Source organism: Piliocolobus tephrosceles, chromosome 8 (genome assembly GCF_002776525.5).
Source record: "Piliocolobus tephrosceles isolate RC106 chromosome 8, ASM277652v3, whole genome shotgun sequence".
Lineage (NCBI taxonomy): Eukaryota > Metazoa > Chordata > Mammalia > Primates > Cercopithecidae > Piliocolobus > Piliocolobus tephrosceles.
Window position 1 is genome coordinate 145,523,581 of NC_045441.1, and position 21,353 is coordinate 145,544,933.

The following is a 21,353-nucleotide window of genomic DNA, read 5'->3' on the forward strand; positions in this document are numbered from 1 at the left end:
TTTTAGAAGTAGAGCCCCAAATTAAATAACCGTCAGAGATTTGTCGTTGTTTTTTTTTTTTTTGTATGTTTTTTTCAGTGAAAACATTCTTCATTAGTAAACAGACATTTCAAACTTTTTGATTACGTACATCATGCAAAATGACTGACCTCGCACATGGTTGTCTGTTCATTGTGACGTCTTTTTTGAGATGATTATAAATGTAAGATGACTACAGTAGTAAAAATAATTCATGAAAATGACTCTCAATGAAGCAAAACACTACATAGCACACATGAAATACTATTCATCCTTCCTGGATGTTTAATTCTCTCCTAATGTAAATCTCTGTTTTGGAAGACTATTATATACAAAACTGGCAGTTGTTTTTGTATGTGCATCTATAGGCACTGAAATGATAAAAACAAGAAAATTTCAAATAATTTTACAAGGTTTGGTTGTTTTTCCTGTTTTGTTAATCCAAAACAGGACAGTGCCCTTTGATTTACAATGTTCAAGATGATTTTGACCCATGAAAAAGTTGTTTTACCCTGGTAATCTTTTTGAAATGGAGCTGGCTGATATACATTATCCAGGTTATTTTTAGTAAGTGAAAAAGGAATAGGGCTTGTTTTGAGAAGAATTCCTCTAAATTATGGTGCTGAGAAAACTCTGCAGTGGTGGGCTCACCACGTTCGTCCTGTGGTAGTTCTGGTAGCACTCCCAGTATGAAAACCCTAGCACAGGTAAATTCACCTCTTTGAAATAAGCAGTGACCCTGGAGAAGGGTGAATTCCAAATCTAGTAGTATATTCAAGTCATCTGGCAGCGAAGTAGGCATCAGAGACTTCTAGGTACTTGGGGTGCTGCTGTAACAAATACCTAAAAATGGAAAAGTGGCTCTGTACTTGGGCAGTAGGTGGAGGCTGGAAGAAGTCTGAGGAGCATGCCAGAAAGAAGCTGAATTGCCTTAAACAGACTGTTAGTAGAAATGTGGAATGTTAATGCTAGGGAGGCCTTGAAGGAAGAAAGTATCATAGAGAATACCTCGATTGCTGTAGAATCTCGAAATCATCATGAATAGACAGTTGGTAGAAAATGAGGAATATGTTATTGGAAAACTGGAGGAAAGGGGTCCTTGTTACATAGTGGCAAAAAGCTAAGCTCAATTGTGTCCTGTAGTTATGGGTAAAGGAGAATTTTTAAGCGATGACTTCAATATTTTGTTGAGGATATTTCTAAGCAAGCTGTGGAAGGTACAGCCAGCTGTCTTCTTGTTGATTATAGTAAGATGTGGAAGGAGGTAGATAAATTGAGGGAAAAACTGTTACATATAAAGAAACCAGGACTTGATGATGTGGGAAATTCGTGGCCTATTCAAAGCAACAGCCACTAAAACTAAGAGATTCACTGTCAGGACGGCCTTCTCTAGAGAGAGTGATAAAGGTATGGCTGTATAACCTGCTAATACTTCAGAAACATCAAAAGATCTGAGTATCAAGTCACACAAAAGGCTCTTTGAAGAGATTAAGGGTGTGAATCATAGATCCTCTCAGCTATTTCAGAAAAAGCCAAAAATAGAGACAGGATTTTCCAGGAAAGATATGTGAGGAGCCTCCTGTCTAAATGAGTGAATCCCCATGACATACGTAAGAGACCCACAAGTTTCTTGACAATGTTATAGCAGCAGAAAACCACCATTTTTAACAGAAAGCTTTAGAGAACATAAAAGAAGAAACAAACTGATAAGCTGATACTCAGCTGCAAACGTGTGCTACCTTTCGTGAAAAAGTAAAGATGACTGAGACAGTCACAAGCCCAGAGAACTGAGCAGTGAGCTGAAGATTACTCCCAGGCCTTGAAACTTAAAGGGCAGTGCCTGGCTGGTTTTGCAAATTGATTGGTGCTGATGGCTCCTTTTTTCATCTCAATTTCTGCTTTTTGAACAGGAATGTGTATAACTGTTACTGTATGCCTGTCAAGCCATCATACTTGGGAGCAGATAACTTGTTCTCTAGGTTCGCAAGTGCACAGATGGAGGAGAATTATGCCCCAGAAAGCACACCCAGATCCGCTCCCAAATTTAGATGGCTTTAATGTGAGATTTGAGACTTTGGTGTTGGTGAGACTCAGATAAGATTTTGGATTTAGAGTTGATGCTGTAATAATGGGTTGTGACTTTTGAGCACCTATGAGTGATGTAAATTTATTTGTGATGGATCTGAATCTTTAACACAGGGGTGGAGCGGGGATAGGGAGGCACTGTAGTAGGCAAGAAGACTAATGTTCCATGTAGAATGTTAGTGTCCTAATCTCCAAACCTGTATGTAACCTTAAATGGTGAAAGAGATTTTGCGGATGTAATTAAGGTTATTGTGGATTTCAAGACAAGGAGATAAGCCCAGATTATCCACTGGGCCTAATTTAATCATGAGTCCTGCAGAGAGCCCCTCCAGGCTGGCGTCAGAGAGATGTGATAACAGACGGGTCGTAGAGATGAAACAGTGCTGGTTTTTAAGGTGGAAGAAGGAGGCCACAAGCCAAGGAATGTGGATGTCCTCTAGAAGGTGGAATGATAAGGAAATGATTCTCCTCTGCAACCCTGCCAACAAACTGATCTTAAAAGCACCACGCAACCCGTTTGGACTCCTAACTTATAGAATTGTTAAGATAATAAATTTGTGCTATTTTAAGCCATATTTTGTAACTTGTTATGGTGGCGATGGAAAACTAACCAGAAGTGATAACTAAGGATGAAGTGGTGTCTGGGAAGAAGGAAAAACTTCTGGCTTCAGAAATGCAAACATTTATGCTGGTAATTCTTTTGATCTAGTCTGTCTGACAGAATATACATTCCTGTATTTCTACACTAGTCTTGTTCTGGAGAAGACATTCTAGGTTGAGCACATAGAAGAGTGTTTAGTGTGTATAGTGAGTTTCCTAGAAAAATGTGTTGAATGAATAAATGAATGTGATCAAGGCAAGCTTTGGGAGGGGCTGTAATTACTTGATTTTGAAATGTTGTTGCTGTTTACCATATCTTCTTAAGAATTGCTGACCTTTAGGCTGGGCGCAGTGGCTCAGCCTGCCTGTAATCCCAGCACTTTGGGAGGCTGAGGTGGGTGGATCACTTGAGGTCAGGAGTTTGAGACCAGCCTGACCAACAAGGAGAAACCCTGTCTCTACTAAAAATACAGAAATTAGCCAGGCGTGGTGGCACTTACCTGTAATCCCAGCTACTCGGGAGGCTGAGGCAGGAGAATGTCTTGAACCTGGGAGGCGGAGGTTGCGGTGAGCGGAGATCATGCCATTGCACTCCAGCCTGGGCAACAAGAGCAAAACTCCATCTCAAAAAAAAGAATTGCTGACCATTATGTGTTTCTGTTTAAGTTCACAACAGTCATAATTCTGTAAAATACAAGGCAAGACTTTAGTTTCTGATGCTAGTAATATATCTAACCTAGTAATATATCTATAGTAAATAAATTTACTAGTAAGTAAAAAGGATGTGTAAAATCTTAATAGTATAAATAATTATTGTATGATCAGTTTCAAAATAGACACTTTTCAGTATTTATTACAGATTTTCAACTTATTTGATAAAAAGATTTCTTAGTGGCTGTTGGTCAGTGCTGCATCAAGAAACTAGTGCAAATTTTACCAAATGCATTTCTCAGAAAGGGATTTTGTCCATTTTTTTTCTGCAAACAAATGTTGTTACATTAACACTAAGCATGTAACAAACTGATTTGCCTACAAATCCAAAAACTATCAACATAAGCCAGTCCTTCAATTGAAAACTCAAACATACTTATCTCAAGGTCTATTCCTGATCCAAATTTGTCTATATTCGGGTTGGAAGACAGAATAACAATAAAACCAAAATTTATCTGTAAAAATAATCATCTTTTTTTTTAATGCTGGAGATATTGTCCTTACTAATATGACACATCATCTATTCCCACATGCTACTGCATGGACAGGAACAGTATTATTTAGTTGCTGGAGTAACACAGTGTTAAGAATACCTGCTTCTAGCAGTGTCAGGTTTTCATCTGTTAGCTCTTTATTCGAAAATGAAGCCACAAGAATAAAGAGCTGCAAATTCAGGACGAGACTGTACAATAAAGTTCCAAGTTCCGGACATCCAGGATCCTGTGTGTACTATTGAGTCTTTGTATCAGACAACTCCCATCCGCTAACCTGATTTGAATTTTTGTTGTTGGCACTGAATCATCAATAAGAACAACTGCGTTAAGTATTGATTTATCCTCCTCAGGTGTAAGGCTTTCAAGTTTTTGTTCTTCTCCACTAAAAGCCTTGAACCTCAATCTAGGTTTTAGGTATTCTTGATCCTGATGATCCTCCATATCCGAATTCACTTGGCCACCATGAACAAGGCACTGAAGCTCCAGGGGAATCTCTCTCTCTCTCTTTTTTTTTTTTTTTTTGAGATGGAGTCTTGCTCCGTTGCCCAGGCTGGAGTGCAGTGGCGCGATAACTCACCGCAAGCTCTGCCTCCCGGGTTCACGCCATCCTCCTGCCTCAGCCTCCTGAGTAGCTGGGACTATAGGCGCCCGCCACCATGCCCGGCTAATTTTTTGTATTTTTAGTAGAGACGGGGTTTCACCGTGTTAGCCAGGATGGTCTTGATCTCCTGACCTTGTGATCCGCCCACCTCAGCCTCCCAAAGTGCTGGGATTACAGACGTGAGCCAGTGTGCCCAGCCTCTCTTCTCTCTCAGCAGACTTCAGAAATTGAGCATTTGTTGATTCATTGTAAGGTCTCAATTCTCTCTCCATCATCTAGACTGAAACCATTGCTCCACAGTTTAAGCAAAATCTGAATATCTTGCAGCTGATTTTCTCCATAGATATATTCAGACTGCTTACAAAAGGAATTACCCAGTCTGTATCCTCCACCTGGGAATGATGATGAGGTGGTGTCCGTGGGCTCTTGAAGACTGCAGCATTAGGTCTATCAGACTTGGAAGATCTGCACTCCACTTCATTTTCATACAGTTCTGCCAAGGCCAATTTATTTCTTGATATGTCATCCCTTTGGCTGTTTTCAAGTGTCTTTGCAAGTTCTTCACATTCGTATTAAGTTCTGCAAATCCCGCGTGCTCAGAGGTCACAGCCCAGAAGACCTTGTCTCCCATGCACCGAGCTCAGGCCTGCTGCCCTTCGCCACCTTCCGCTGGCTCTATTTGTCTGTCTTTTTAAATTTTTTTCGAGAGGGAGTCTTTTTCTGTTACCCAGGCTGAAGTGCAGTGGCACCATCTCTGCTCATTGCAGCCTCCACCTCCAAGGTTCAGGTGATTCTCCTGCCTCAGCCTCCTGAGCAGCTGGAATTACAGGCACATGCCACCATACCTAGCGAATTTTTGTATTTTTAGTAGAGACGGGGTTTCACCGTGTTGACCAGGATGATCTCGAATCCCTGACCTCAGGTGATCTACCCACCTAGGCCTCCCAAAGTGCTAGGATTACAGGCGTGAGCGCCTGGCCCAGAAATTTATTTTTAGAAGTTTAATAATTTGTTTTATTATTGCTTATTGAGTGATTCAGTAAATATTCTCTCAAATTAGCTTGAAATACAAATTTTAAAATGTGTATTTTAAATTTGTATTTCTGAAAATGGTATTCCAGAAATATGTATACATTCATATGGAAAGATGTTAATTATAATCTTAGTTACAAACTCTCTTAGAACATGTAGGAAGAACTCATTTTTGTTTCCATGTGTACACACAAGGATCTGGATGGATTTATAGCAGGGTATTGACTGATGGTTTCTGGGTAGATGAGAGGAAATGTGGCTAACATTATTTTGCCTTGTTTTGTTTTAATAACATTTTTTTTAAAAGTTTCTCGACTAAACAGAAAATAAGCAAATACTACCTTCTCAAATTATTTCAAAAGTTCATGTTTTTCATAGCTTTTTTCTTACTCTTTTTTCCATATGACGGTTGCGTATTCTTAGCAAATAAAACTCCACAAAGGCAAGAAAAAAAGTTAACACTCTTATCAGGTATATAGTAAGGATTTTAAATATCTCAGAGATAAGGTGTCTATTATCATTTTCTAATACAGCTCCTCTTTTCAACAGGATAATCTTTTTCAGAGTGTTTTTTTTTTTTTTTTTTTTTTTGAGTCCGAGTCTCACTCTGTCGCCCAGCTGGAGTGCAGTGTTGTGATCTTGGCTCACTGCAACCTCAACCTCTCAAGTTCAAGCGATTCTTCCGCCTCAGCCTCCTGAGTAGCTGGGATTACAGGCGCCTGCCACCACGCCCGGCTCATTTTTCTATTTTTAGTAGAGACGGGTTTCACCACGTTGGCCAGTCTGGTCTCAAACTCCGGACCTCAAGTGATCCGCCCACCTCAGCCTCCCAAACTGCTGGGATTACAGGCGTGAGCCACAATGTCCGGCCATATTTCAGAGTGATTTTTAAGTGGAAATTTGCTCGAACACTAATGACAGACAGCATACTTAGTTACATGTCTTAATTGGTCTCCTTTAACTTATTACCATTTTTTTTCATTTTTCCAATAATATTAAATATTTATTAAGTAATATTTTCTAATAATATTAAGTAATATTTGTTGGAGACTCCGTTTGGGATTCTGCTCTTGCTGGAATGAATGCAGTGTGTCCTCACTTTGTCATGGTGTGTGACTGATAAACATCATGCATGTTTTCATAAAATCATAATACTTCTGAGCTGGAAGGACCTTAGAACAGATGTATTACTGCCCCTTTATTTTCTTATGCAAACATTGCTTGTAGCCCACATGACAGTGGAAAGATAGCTGGGCTGAATGATCTAATAGATTCTTTCTAGCTTAAGATTTCCTGCTTCTAGGTAAATTTCACATGCTCTTTCATGCTTTCACTGTTTTTTCAATGATGTACCCTTATTGCCATCTGGATATCTCAAAATGCATTACATTAAAATAAGAATGGAGTTCAGTTGTTGTTGTCTTTTTAATGACTACTCCATAATTCCTATGGTGTACTCAGAAAGTGCCGATATGGAACAATGCATTTGATGTTTTGGACTGAGTGCAGGAAATAACCGATCAAATACGAGATTTTTTTTATTGGATTTTGAAAGACCTCATCTCTTTAAAAAATGTTTATGCTAGCTGATTACACAATTATGGCTAGAATGTTTATCCTGTCACAAACATGCAGTATACAACATAGAACTAATTTAAATGCTCATGCATTCTTCACAAAGTTCATCTTTTTAAAATCTAATATTATAGAGGAAGAGTTTTTAATTTTTATTTATTTTTATTGTTTTGGGATAGGATCTCACTTTGTCACACAGGCTGGAGTGTAGTGGTGTGATCTCGGCTCACTGCAGCCTCGAACTTCTGGGCTCTATCAATTCTCCTACCTCACCCTCATGAGTAGCTGGGACTACCAGCCACCACGCCCAACTTTTCATAGAGACAAGGTCTCACCACATTGCCCAGTCTGGTCTCAAACTCCTAGGCTGAAGCAGTCTGCCTCCCTTGGCCTCCCAAAGTGCTGGGATTATAGGCATGAGCCACCATGCTTGGCCTAAAAGCCTTTTATTTTTTTATTTTTTTATTTTTTTTGAGACGGAGTCCGGCTCTGTCGCCCAGGCTGGAGTGCAGTGGCCGGATCTCAGCTCACTGCAGGCTCCGCCTCCCAGGTTTACGCCATTCTCCTGCCTCCGCCTCCCAAGTAGCTGGGACTACAGGCGCCCGCCTCCTCGCCCGGCTAGTTTTTTGTATTCTTTAGTAGAGACGGGGTTTCACCGTATTAGCCAGGGTGGTCTCGATCTCCTGACCTTGTGATCCGCCCGTCTCGGCCTCCCAAAGTGCTAGGATTGCAGGCTTGAGTCACCGCGCCCGGCCAAAAGTCTTTTAAGATACATTTTTTAGATTTATTTTTGAGGTGTTAACAACACATTTTTTTGTATTTCAAGAAAAGTGACTTGAGTCTACAAATTTTAAACGTGTTAAGTAGGCCAGGTGCAGTGGCACACGCCTGTAATCCCAGCACTTTGAGATGCTGAGACGGGTGGATCACTTGAGGTCAGGAGTTCAAGACCAGCCTGGCCAACATTGTGAAACCTCATCTCTACTAAAAATACGAAAATTTGCCAGGCATGGTGGCGGGCACCTGTAATCCCAGCTACTCAGGGTGCTGAGGCAGGAGAACCACTTCCACCCAGGAGGTAGAGGTTGCAGTGAGCCGAGATTGTGGTGCTACACTCCAGCCTGAGCAACAGAGCAAGACCCTGTCTCAAAAAAAAAAAAAAAAGTATTAGCAGTAATAACAATAGTAATATAGAATATTGTGGCATATTAATATGATATGTAGCAGAGGGGGAGCAGGTTCGACTTGTGTATGAAAACAAGTTATATCTTCATCTTTTGGGGTAGGTCTCACAGCCACGGGGGAGGAGGTGCTCTCCTAGCTTGGTAACAGCGCAGATTGACAGCTTTGGGAGCCGTGTCTCGGTGTTCTTATCAAATGGCTGGTTGTCTGAGGCAGCTTTTTGTGGTATTAGCACAGAGGTTTGCTAAACTGTATGTTGATCTTCAGTGTATCGCTTTTTTTTTTTAAAGAAATGTTTTGAATAAGTAATTCCTTACTGTTCTGTGTTTTCCCCTATTCCTTTTTAGGCTTCTCTACAGTTTAGCCTTTAATGCCAGGTTTCTGAGACATCTTTGGTTTCTAATATCTTCCATGTCAACACGGATGATCACAGGGTATGTATTATACAGACTTATAAATTGAGCTCACAGGCACAGGAAGTAGCAGCCTAATCAGAAATGCTGCCAGAACCTGTTTTTAAGTCCTGCTTATACTGGACTTATTTCCTATTAGAAGGAAAGTTCCAGATGGTCTCAGTTGCACAGAAAGAAAAATCAGTGTCTAATCTTAACAGTTACTTATCTGTATATATTATTGCGAGTATGGTTTTATCTGAAGGTAAGTTTGCTTTAAATATCCTAGCCATTTTTAAAATGGTAGACATTTGGAAACTACTTTGCTCCATATGATTTTACTATTCTTTTCACAGTGAAAATACAGATTTGAAGTAAATTTAAGACTGCTGCAAACATTAGAACAGTGTAGACATTTTTAAACATTTGTTAAAATAATTAGATTTTTCTTATTTGAATCGTGTAATTTAAAAAATAGCATCTTTGACATACATATTTTAATTGAGTGTGTAATAGGTAGGAATTTCATACTTAAAATCCTTCATGGTAAACTGACTTAGCCTAGTACTCTATTGTTGAATTTTTCCTCTGCCAGGAGTCTCAGCCGGCCGGGCGCGGTGGCTCACGCCTGTAATTCCAGCACTTTGGGAGGCCGAGGCTAGTGGATCACGTGAGGTCAGGAGTTCAAAACCAGCCTGGCCAACATGGTGAAACCCCATCTCTACTAAAAATACAAAAATTAGTCGGGCATGGTGGCACGTGCCTGTAATCCCAGCCACTCGGGAGGCTGATGCAGGAGAATCGTTTGAACCTGGAAGGCGGAGGTTGCAGTGAGTCGAGATTGTGCCACTGCAGTCCGGCCTGGGTGAGAACAAGACTTCCTCTCAAAAAAAAAGAAGTCTGAGCCAGTCCCCCTGTACTGTAATCGGAAAAGATGAAGTGTGTAATTCAGTTCATTGGAGACTAAACTTACAAGATGCCACCTGCACGTCATGCTCTTGAGAGTGGGGATAGTAGCAGTCACCGTGACTGACTCCATGCTGTGAACCAGTTCATTTGGTGGTGGGAAGACACATCTCAGTTGTAGGGTAAGAGTGTAGGAAAGTGGTCTTGGTTTCTTTTTAGGAACAAGAAGTTAGAAGAAAGAACTTTTGGTGGATTGGGGCGGTATATCTAAAATATAAACACATGCTCATCTGCAATCTGACTTGCTGTGTGCAGTCATAATAAAAATTCTTGTTGAGATTTCTGGATTTTGAGCTTTTTCATGCAATATGTAGAGCAAAAGAGATTCGTGTGTTATTCAGCCAGGCACAGTCAGCCCCTTTATGATGGAACTGGTGTTCAAATCATCTGGGCAACACAGTTCATACTCACGAAAGGGGAACGTCAGTTTCCCAATATTATTACTTAAAATTTTTCATTTTTTAAATTGCATCTTGAGTGAGTAACAGGGAGTTTTAATGCTGCCACTGTGACTGCTGAAACTCCTAAAGGTTGAGTTTATCTTGCATCAACAATGGGTGGCTAAAGCACTCGTAGAAATGCTTTCTAGATGAAAGACTCCTAGAATGATTTACTGTCTTGAGAAATCTTTTCTTTCATTTCCAAACCAAAATACAGGATTTTAGGTATGTTTTGTTGTGTTTTTTGGTGCATTTCAGCCACTTCTGACTATGCCAACCTTGGTTTTCATTAGTGACAGGTTTGTTTCGGGCAGAAGGAGATTGAGAATCATTAGGACAGGAAATTGTCATTTACCCATAAGTGCCCCAGCTTAGCAACAGAGACGCTGTCGTAGTTCTGCCTGATAATTGCTTATTTGTTTATGGCATTTGTCTCTTGCTAAGGAAATGGAGTCATGGTGTGTGAAAGAAAAGTGGGATATTGTTAATTATATTAAATTATTAATACTATTTTATGATAGGGTAGTTTTATAAATCTTATTAAAAGACAGTTTGAGAATTTGAATGTCTTTTTACTTGTTTAATTTATTAGAATGAAGTCCCTGAAGAAACTGACAGTGTATTAATACGTTCTCAGTACAGATGCTCCTTGAGGTACAATGGGGCTGTGTTCTGATAAACCCATTGTAAGTTGAAAATATCATCAGCTGAAATGCATTCAAGACACCTAGCCTACTGAGACCTCACAGCTTAGCCTAGCCTACCTAAAACGTGCTCAGAACACCTGCATTAGCCTACAGCTAGGCAAAATCATCAAACACTAGGCCAATTTTATAATAAAGTGTTGAATGTCATATAATTTATTGAATATTGTACTGAAAGTGAAAAAACAGAATGGTTTATGGATACTCGAAGTACGGTTTCTACTGAATGGGAATCGCTTTTGACCATCTTGAAGTTGCAGAATCCTAAATTGAACCATTGGAAGTCAGGCACCATCTGTATATGTTTCATATTTCCTACTAGGAATAAAGTTTAAAATGAAATGACTAATTTTCTGAAACTGGCACTCAATTCAAGTCAAAAATAGTTTCACAGTAAGGCCTGCATTGCTAGGACTTTCAGCTTTAGTGGGCAGAAGTACCATCAGGGGAGCGTGTTAAAATGCATATTCTGAGGAGACGAGATTGTGCCATTGCACTCCAGCCTGGGTAACAAGAGGGAAACTTTGTCTCAAAAAAAAAAAAAATCGCATTCTCTGATCCTGCCCTAAGACTTGGGTGAGAAACCCTGGAGACTGCGACGGCCTCACAGGCTCATCAGGTGATTGAGGTGCAGATGGTTTGGGGGCCAACCGAGACGCACTGTTCTTCACCCCAGTCTAGCAGACCACATTTAAACAATCTCCAGATGGATAGTGAATTTTGGCACATCAGACACTTTGCAAATAACATCTTTATTCATTACCTGATTTTCAGTACTTGCTATTGTAATCAGCCAGTTTAGTTTCCTTCTTCTTGAAGATGAAGGAACCCGTAGCCAGCTGGTACTTTTTCCATTGGGCATCCCTTGACTGTGACACAGCAGAGATGCTTTGCCCAGAAGTCTTCAGTGTGGGCAGTAGGTGCCAGTGTTGGCTGTTTGATAAATAATCTCAAAACAGTCTACAGTAGTGTTCTGAAACCTGTTAAAGCAAGAATCCGTTCTTAAGACTAAAAGCTCTTTGCAAGGGTAGGGGACGTTGAACGAGGAGGAGGAGTGGTTCCCACTGGCACGCAATGTGAAAACCCTTGTTCTCAAGATCTAGACAGAGGTTAGGGATTGCCTCGGGTCTCATCGGTGGTCAGTAATTCACCTAGCTCCCCTGAGTTATGTGTGAATCAATGTCTCTTCCATTACAGTAAGTTACAGACTTTTTATTTGCATGTAAGTCCTTGAGATTGACCTGTTTTCAGAGGAATATTTGAGTCAGTGTTTATAGCAGAAAGAGTGGTCAGCAGAGAACTAAGAGACTTGTGTCTCGTTCATGCCCTGTCTGCAGGACAGCATTGGCACGTATCCTTCTTGCCAATCCCACTTTTTGTGTCATCTTGGCTTCCGCAATGAGGTAGAACAATTGTGCTTTGTCCCTTCAACGTTTAAATTTTGGATGGATGGCATTCATTCATTAATTGATGAATCCATTCAGCATAGTGCTAAATGCAGAGTGTCACAACTGCAAATAGGAATCATGTATGCTCCGGTTGTGTAGCATGTGGACATAGCGTATCTTCTCTGTGGGAATAGTTTCGGGTGCACATGTGGGTTCCTGTTCTCAAAGCAGTTGATGATGGCAGTGCCCTCCCCTGTACCCTGTACCATGGAGACTCAAAAGCTCCAGATGGCTCAGCCAAGCTTCTTATGGCCCTGCTAATTGTAACAAGTGGTCTTACCTTCTGCTCTGCTTTCATATGTGATTTGTAGATCCTGACTCCTGGTTTCTTTTCATCTACTATATACCTGTAGTTCTGTGGAAATGGATATTTGGGGAGATAAGAGAGTGATCTTGCTCACAATGTCTGTTAACCTGTGATTGATTTGACTTGGTAGAGGGGACCATGGACATTATAGAAAGAGCTTGCAGGTGATTCTGTGTTAGCTAAATGTTCCATAAGACAAGGAACCAGACTTAAAAACGAGAGAAAAGGAAGAAGTTCTAGGTGAAATAAGTCAATTTAATATATCGTAGCTCTTTTTTGTTTGTTTGTTTATATTTTTGGAGACGGAGTCTCACCCTGTTTCCCAGGCTGGAATGCAATGGCATGATCTCAGCTCACTGCAACCTCCGCCTCCCAGGTTCAAGTGATTTCCCTGCCTCAGCCTCCCAAGTAGTTGGGATTACAGGCACACGCCACCACACCCAGCTAATTTTGTGTGTGTGTGTGTTTTTTTTTTTCTTTTGAGACAGAGTCTCGCTCTATCACCCAGGCTGGAGTGCAGTGGCCGGATCTCGGCTCACTGCAAACTCCGCCTCCTGGGTTTATGCCATTTTCCTGCCTCAGCCTCCCGAGTAGCTGGGACTACAGGCGCCCGCCACCTCGCCCGGCTAGTTTTTTGTATTTTTTTTTTAGTAGAGACGGGGTTTCACCGAGTTAGCCAGGATGGTCTCGATCTCCTGACCTCGTGATCCGCCCGTCTGGGCCTCCCAAAGTGCTGGGATTACAGGCTTGAGCCACCGCGCCCAGCCTTTTGTGTCTTTAGTAGAGACGGGGTTTCACCATGTTGGCCAGGCTGGTCTTGAACTCCTGACCTTGTGATCCACCCACATCGGCCTCCCAAAGTGCTGGGATTACAGGTGTGAGCCACCACACCTGGCCTTTTTTTTTTTTTTTTCTTAACATTTTAAACTTTTTTTGAAACAGAATCTGGCTCTGTTGCCCAGGCTGGAGTGCAGTGGCGCAATCTCAGCTCATGGCATCCTCCGCATCCTGGTCTCAAGCCATTCTTCTGCCTCAGCCTTCAGAGTAACTGGGACTGTGGGCACATATCATTACACCTGGCTAATTAATTTATCATATAGCTCTTGATGGGTGACAGAGGCTGCTGAGTAAAGACCACTTTAGCTGCTGTAAAAGCAGGAGCAGGATGGGAGCTGATGAATAAAGCAAACAGTGGGAACAAGGCCACTGTAGAGAACTGAAAACTTTGTTTCTTAAGGTTACAGTTTGGCTTCAATATTGAATAACTTTCAGCCTTACCACAAGTAAGTCGCTGGATGAATTTTTCTTGAGAGCAGAATGATTTGCCTTTATTAAATATGTTGAGTAGACGGGAAGGGGGATGGTTTCCTCATAAAAGTAAAGTACATGTGTGTCTTGAATAGCGGCCTTATTAGAACTCTTCTTAGGGCCTCAGCCTGGGAACGACTGGCTCACTCTTAGTAACTTCATTATCCGGTTGATGTAGGTAGCAGGAACCTTAGTGAGATCAATGGGGTGGTATGCTATTTTATGTATTAATCTATGCTGTTTATTAACCTGCATTGCCATGGTGAGTTTACCTTGCCTTTAAATAGTTTAATTCCTAATGTAAATGTTACTTTCCCTGATGATATTTGTTTGATGTTATGTATTAATTAGTTCCCAAACTAAGACTAATTGTAAAGTGACTGTTTTTTTTCTTCTTTTCTTTAATTCAAGGTCTATGGTACCATTGCTTCAGGTGATATCCAGGGGTTCTCCTATGTCTTTTGAAGATTCTAGTCGAATCATCCCACTCTTTTACCTTTTTAGCTCCTTGTTTAGTCATTCACTAATTTCCATACATGATAACGAATTCTTCGGTGATCCCATAGAAGGTAAGGATTTTGAGAAACCAGTTTGCTGCTGGCCACGTGGCCCATCAGTTTTCGTAGACAGTAGAAAAGCTTTAAACTTTTTAAGTCTTGCAGTGTGTGTTAAAAGATGGAAAAAGAAATGATAGAAAATTGGATTGTATTTTTTAGTTGTAGGTCAAAGACAATCATCAATGATGCCTTTTACTTTAGAAGAGCTGATAATGTTGTCTCGATGCCTTCGAGATGCATGCCTGGGGATCATCAAGTTGGCTTATCCAGAAACCAAACCAGAAGTTCGAGAAGAATATATTACAGCATTTCAGAGTATTGGAGTTACTACTAGCTCTGAAATGCAACAATGCATACAGATGGAACAGAAACGATGGATTCAGTTATTTAAGGTATAGAGTATATGTATTTTTTTTGTTTGCTGACATTGAAAAATATACGCATTTTTGTCTTGACCATTGCAGAGGAATAAAAATGCAGGTTTGTTTCAGACATGTTTTAATTTGCAAGACTTTTTTTTTTTTTTTTAAATATATACATGGACTTGATGTGTCTCCCAGACTGGAGTGCAGTGACACCATCATACCCCACTGCAGCCTTGAACTCCTGGGATCAAGCAATCCTCTCACCTCAGCCTCCTGAGGAGCTTGGGCTGCTGGCATGTGCCACCATGCCCAGCTAATTTGTTAGTTTTTTTGTAGAGCCAGAGTCTCACTGTGTTACCCAGGCTGGTCTCAAACTCCTGGCCTCATGGGTTCCTCCTGCTTCTGCCTCCCATAATGCTGGGATTATAGGCGTGAGCCACTGCAGCTGGCCTGTACAACTTTTTAATTAAGAAAAGTAATTTTAGTACTTTTGATTAAGGTAATTTAATTAACTAAAATTACTTTCATTTTAATTTACGTTTGTCTCACTTAAAACTATGTTTTTTAAACCTTGTTACGTGCATCTTTTCTATGTGGCCCTAACTACTTAACTGTGACACGATGAAATATAAATACAGTTTTTAAAATGTTTTTATTTTTGAGTAAATATTTCTTAGATTTTATTATTTTTTCAAACCTTCCAAAAATTGATTAACAAGGTAAAATAGGTCATTAATTTTTAATGCTAGTTGTATATAAATTATTTTAACATATCTTCGTTCTTAACCAGAAAGTGAAGTTTTGAGTTACTATGGCTGGAGTGTTGGCAGGAAACCACCGCCAGTGAGAATGTAACCGTTGGGACGGAAAAAAAGAAAAGGAAAAGGGTGCTTGACTTGCCATGAAATTTCTGCAGCAAACACATCTAGTCAGCTAAAATTGCTCATTAAAGGAGTGAGAGCAGAAGAAGTGCATTTTCCAAATTGAATGCTGGATTTACAGTCCGTTTAATACCAGCGACCTCTCGCACACTAATGTTCAGTTCGAGTCATCAGCTGTCCCTTTGGGTCTTTTATCACTGCTTTTGTCAAGCTATCTATTTAATTGAAAGAAGTTAATTGAATGAAAATGATCAACTAAGCTTGTATTAATATTGCTAATGGAACTTTCTTCTTGGCTGTGTTTGGAGAAAGATGTCAAGCTAGACTTTAGGAAGGGCCCATTAATGCTTGCACTTACCCTGATGGGCTAATTAAGGAATGCTTATTCATCCTCCAGGTCCATGAGAGTCTCTCTCCAGCCCGTTCTGCCTGGTTTTACAACACATTTCTCTTAGGAGCATGAGCATTAGCAGCAGCAGCAGTAACTGATAATGTTTTGATTGCAGTGAATACAGTCCTAATGCATCATTGAATTTATAATTTGGGCAGATTGATGTAATATATGTTTGCACAATTTATTTTAATTACCTATTTCTGTATTCCTAAGTAAACTGGAAAGGTCACATGGTAAGCCTTCACTATATCCTTTCTTAAAGATCGACAATTTTGCAAATTTTCTATGTTAAAAAATAAGCAATCTCACCTATTTAAAACTTACAATTCTTACCTAAGCTTTTCCTGGACATGGGTGTTACAGGTAGCATGTTTGTTTTCCTTTCCATATTTGATTAAAGCCTGGGGTCTTTATTAACAATAAAGCTTTCCATGATGTGGAATATCAGGTGTTGTGTGTGATATCAGATCGTTTCACTGTTTTATAGCACCTGTTGAGAGCTTCGTAATTTCCATATGACAGGCTTATCTTTAGTATGTAGAAATCTCTGAACTTAATAATGCCATAGAAGGTCTTTTCCACCCTGACCTTATTTTGTTTTGGTTAAGCATTAAGTGAAGAGTTTGTACAGAATTCTTTATGCCTCAAAATCACTCCCTGCCACTTTATTAAACATTGAAGGTTTTAAGAATTAGGGTGAGGCCGGGTGTGGTGACTCACGCCTATAATCCCAGCACTTTGGGAGGCCAAGGCAGGTGGATCATGAGCTCGGGAGTTTGAGACCAACCTGGCCAACATGGTGAAACCCCATCTCTACTAAAGATACCAAAAATTAGCTGTGTGTGGTGATGCATGCCTCTAATCCCAGCTACTGGGGAGGCTGGGGCAGGAGAATCACTAGAACCCGGGAGGCGGAGGTTGCAATCAGCCGAGATAGTGCCACTGCACTCCAGCCTAGGCCATAGGGTGAGACTCTCTCTCAAAAAAAAAAACAGGGTGAATGTTTATTTTTTTGTTGGTGGTGGTGGTGATCGTTTTAGGTTTGAAATAAGTTGTTCTAAGACCTTTTGAGTTTAGAATTGTTTAAAGACCTTTTTTTTTTTTTTAAAGGATTTCTGTTCTTTGGCCTCCTGTCCTCCAAACCATTTTATGCTACCTGCTGTTGAGCTGAGCCCCTCAAAATAAAAATCACTGCATAATTTTTGAGTAATCAGCTGCTATTAGCTTTTCTTTTAAGAAAATACTATATTATGAAGATATATGAACTTACACGTGTAACTGTAATTAACTGTTTTAGGCAGTATTCTAAGAGCTTTGCCTATATTCGTTTAATGCAATAGTTCTGCGAGAAAGATACTATAATTTGTTTTTATACTTGAGGTCATGTATATGATGGTGGAACCAGCTACTATTCTACATTCCCCTTCTGAAAAGAATAAAAATTTTATTGGCATTTTTCATATTATTATTGTACCAAATTTGAGTTGAAGAATTCGAGGTAGAATCAACCAAAGAAGGCAAAAGCATTTTGCCCATGATCTCCTGCCTTCCATTGATTTTGACAGAATTGCAAATGATGAGACCTGACTCCTTCAACACTGACCATTTTCATTTTTCAGTCGTATCATGGTCCTCCCAAAGTCATTTGTGTGAGAGGCTCTGTTGGCTGGTCACAGAAACATAGAATTTTAAGTGGATAGAGTCATCTTTCTTTGTCACTATAAGAATTGAGGTCACTTTCTAAGCCCTGCCTTGACACTGCTAAAACAGTTTATGCATTTATCAAATTTATAAACTCCTCTTGAAGTGTAATTTATAGCTATAATTACTTTAGCTTGATGAGATAGGAAATCCTGTTTTGAGATGTCTGTGTGCATCCACCAAACTTAACAGGAGTTACCTCCTGTGATAGGGAAACAGGAGGAAGTAGCAGGGAATGAGGAAGGTTCTCATGCCCTCGTTATCCATATGTCTGTATGGAGAGAGAGAGAGAGAGAGACCCATATTGTGAGTTTTTTACTTCCTTAGTGGTTAAGTTGTATTTTTTTCAGTTCCAAAAAGCTATTTTTAAAAAGTAGGAAAGCAACAGCAGTGCCCTATTAATATAATCCTAAAATGCGGCCATTTAGCTGTCCATGTTACAACCAAGAGACCTAAAGCTTGTAGCGCTATGCCATAGCCTTTTCCGTTATGAAGATTTGATTCATTTTTTTGTTTTTTGACTAAAGTGGATACTATATGAAGTAATTTTATAATGTTTTAAATATGTGCTGAAGAATACTGTTTTTCAAAATACACCAGTTTTTAACTTGTTTATGCCAGAGGTTGCAAATTTTTTGTGTGAAAAAATCAGGCTTTGGCCATGACCTTGAGCAGTAGAATGTAAATCCCACAAGCTTAGCGTTCCAATAATGGAACACTAGGCATAAGTGGGTTAACAAGTGGTAACTAGGGGCTATATAAAATTGGGTTAACCCTTGACAGCAGCAGTGCATACCAGATGCTTCATGACTTTCATAGTTGGAGTGTTATTCTCAGTTACTTGAACATTCACAGTGTGCATCCCACCTGTAGTGACACAGCTCTGTGCTAAGGGATCATGAATGAATTCACACTGGGGCCTGTTCCTGCAGTATCACTATGTAATGAAGGAGACATACATTCAGCTGATGACAGTGGGAAACAGCAAACCGCAGAGGCTGGGCCTGTGGAAGCACACAGGAGAGAAGCACCAGCTGCTGCTCGCCTGACACAACTCAGTTGAGGAAAACGGTTGTTTTCCAACAAGGTCCTGTTCTTAGAGCTTTTTCTGACACATTACTTTTATATATTCTTATGAAGTCAAATTGTAAAAATCCATTCTCCTTGGATGTATTTCCCACATTACACATTTACTGCACTTCAGAACCTGGAAATTGTGTGCTAAGTATGCTTTGTATTTTGCTTTTTAAAGAACTAACTCATCTGGTTTCAGGACTACGTCTACTCTGGAAAGAAAAAAAAAATAATAATAATTAACTCAGTTATTTGGTTTTAGTTACCAGATTTTACGTGTCACATTCAAGATAAAAAAGATACTTCTGGCCGGGCACGGTGGCTCAAGCCTGTAATCCCAGCACTTTGGGAGGCTGAGACGGGCGGATCACAAGGTCAGAAGATCGAGACCATCCTGGCTAATACGGTGAAACCCCCGTCTCTACTAAAAAATACAAAAAACTAGCCGGGCAAGGTGGCGGGCGCCTGTAGTCCCAGCTACTCCGGAGGCTGAGGCAGGAGAATGGCGTAAACTCGGGAGGCGGAGCTTGCAGTGAGCTGAGATCCGGCCACTGCACTCCAGCCTGGGCGGCAGAGCGAGACTCCGTCTCAAAAAAAAAAAAAAAAAAAAAGATACTTTTATTTTATGTTATGATGCAATTAGTCTTTCAGTTGCCCTTCAAAACTTGGACTATATGTACTTAATTTTTTGGTTGCAATACTGTATCTAAATATCCATCGTCTCCATACAGAAATGTCACAATTTGGCCGGGCGCGGTGGCTCAAGCCTGTAATCCCAGCACTTTGGGAGGCCGAGACGGGCGGATCACGAGGTCAGGAGATCGAGACCATCCTGGCTAACACGGTGAAACCCCGTCTCTACTAAAAAATACAAAAAACTAGCCGGGCGAGGTGGCGGGCGCCTGTAGTCCCAGCTACTCCAGAGACTGAGGCAGGAGAATGGCGTGAACCTGGGAGGCGGAGCTTGCAGTGAGCTGAGATCCGGCCACTGCACTCCAGCCCCCGTGACAGAGCGAGACTCCGTCTCAAAAAAAAAAAAAGAAATGTCACAATTTAGGATTGATAGCCTTGTCTAATTTATATATACATTTGTGATAATATACTTAGTGCTTAAGAATATTTCCCCAAGGTCAGTTAAGCAAGATTTTCTTATGATCATCATTGCCATGAACTCTCAAACATAGAGATCTTGTGAAAACAGTGCCTGTTAATTTATAATGTTTACCTTGAACAGTTGCCAAGTGTGATTTTTATAAGGAGTTGGTATGTTTCTAAGCAGTTATCTACTTGATCTTTTTAATATTGGAGTTAAGGGAAACCTGCTTACAGCATCACCTATTTTTCATTCAAATGGCACATTAAAATCGAGCATGTGTAACAGTTGTGTACCTTTGTGGGTTTTTTTTTTTTTTTTTTTTTTTGGAGACAGGGTTTTGTTCTGTTGCCCAGGCTGGAGTACAGTGGCTCGATCTCATTGCAACCTCCACCCCCCAGGCTCAAGTGATTCTTTGACCTTGGCCTCCTTAGTAGCTGGGACTCAGGCATGTACCACCACACCCGGCTCATTTTTGTATTTTTTGTAGAGATGGGGTTTCGCCATGTTACCCAAGCTGGCCTTGAACTCCTAGGCTCAAGTGATCTGCCTGCCTCAGCCTCCCAAGATGCTAGGATTACAGGTGTGAGCCACCATGCCTGGCAGTGTGTGCGTTTCTGAATAAATTTATTAGTACTTGAATAATGTATTTTCTGCATTTATTTAATGTAATGTTTTGATCTAGCATGGAAGAACTTGAGAGGAGGGACAAGAGTTAACACATCAGATGAACATAATGCTATTGTATTTCAGAACTTAAAATCCACTAAAATTGTGTATATTCAGCTAGATACAGCTAGTTGTTCCAGTGTTTGCTATCTTATTTCATATAACTTACCACACTGGTTCTCAAGTCGTAACTACCTATCAGAGTCATCTGGGGGAGCAGTGGGAAACTCGACTGGCTCCACCTCAGACTAATTGAATTGGAGTCAGTGATGGCGGCATGCCCGTGGTGGGCTTTTCATATACTCCAGGTGATTCTAAAATGCAGCAAAGGTTTAAGAGCCACAGGCTCTAACTCACTTTGAGCAGATGTAGTCACTTTATGTGATTTGGGCATGGTTGCCTCTACAAACTTCCCCTTTTTGGTGCCAGATAATTGTAGAGCAGTTGAGTTTGTGATTCTGAAAGTGAATGTGGAAGAAAGGAGTGTGTTAAGGTGTTTCAAGATCACAAAATGGATCCAGTCAAATTTTCATGTTTATATTTTTCGTTAAAAACTTAGGAGAAAAATAGTTGATGTAAAGGAGGGAAAAATGTTCCTAGTTGAATTTTAAGGTTTGGTATTTGATATTCTAAATAAGTATTTTGGGAATTGGTCCAGGGCTAGTCATGCCATATTTAGCAAATAAAAAGACAGGTCACCTAGTTAAAAATTGAATTACGGATAAATCACAATTACTTTAAAAAATGTCATTATTT

General features: G+C 40.3%; 1 protein-coding gene and 1 pseudogene across 2 annotated transcripts in view; one reads left to right on the forward strand and one right to left on the reverse strand.

Annotated features, from left to right (window-relative positions):
* The window catches only part of UBE3C (ubiquitin protein ligase E3C), a 139,620-nt gene that overhangs the window by 57,514 nt on the left and 60,753 nt on the right, over window positions 1-21,353 (forward strand). Inside the window, exons 11-14 of one of the 2 annotated variants that reach the window (XM_023225329.3) lie at window positions 8,646-8,732; window positions 14,275-14,432; window positions 14,580-14,812; window positions 19,098-19,241. In XM_023225329.3, coding sequence (XP_023081097.1) covers window positions 8,646-8,732; window positions 14,275-14,432; window positions 14,580-14,812; window positions 19,098-19,241 — 622 coding nt within the window. The remainder of the gene's footprint in view (window positions 1-8,645; window positions 8,733-14,274; window positions 14,433-14,579; window positions 14,813-19,097; window positions 19,242-21,353) is intronic. The other variant, XM_023225330.3, reaches the window with a different exon arrangement.
* On the reverse strand, window positions 3,931-6,675 carry LOC111551446 (annotated as a pseudogene).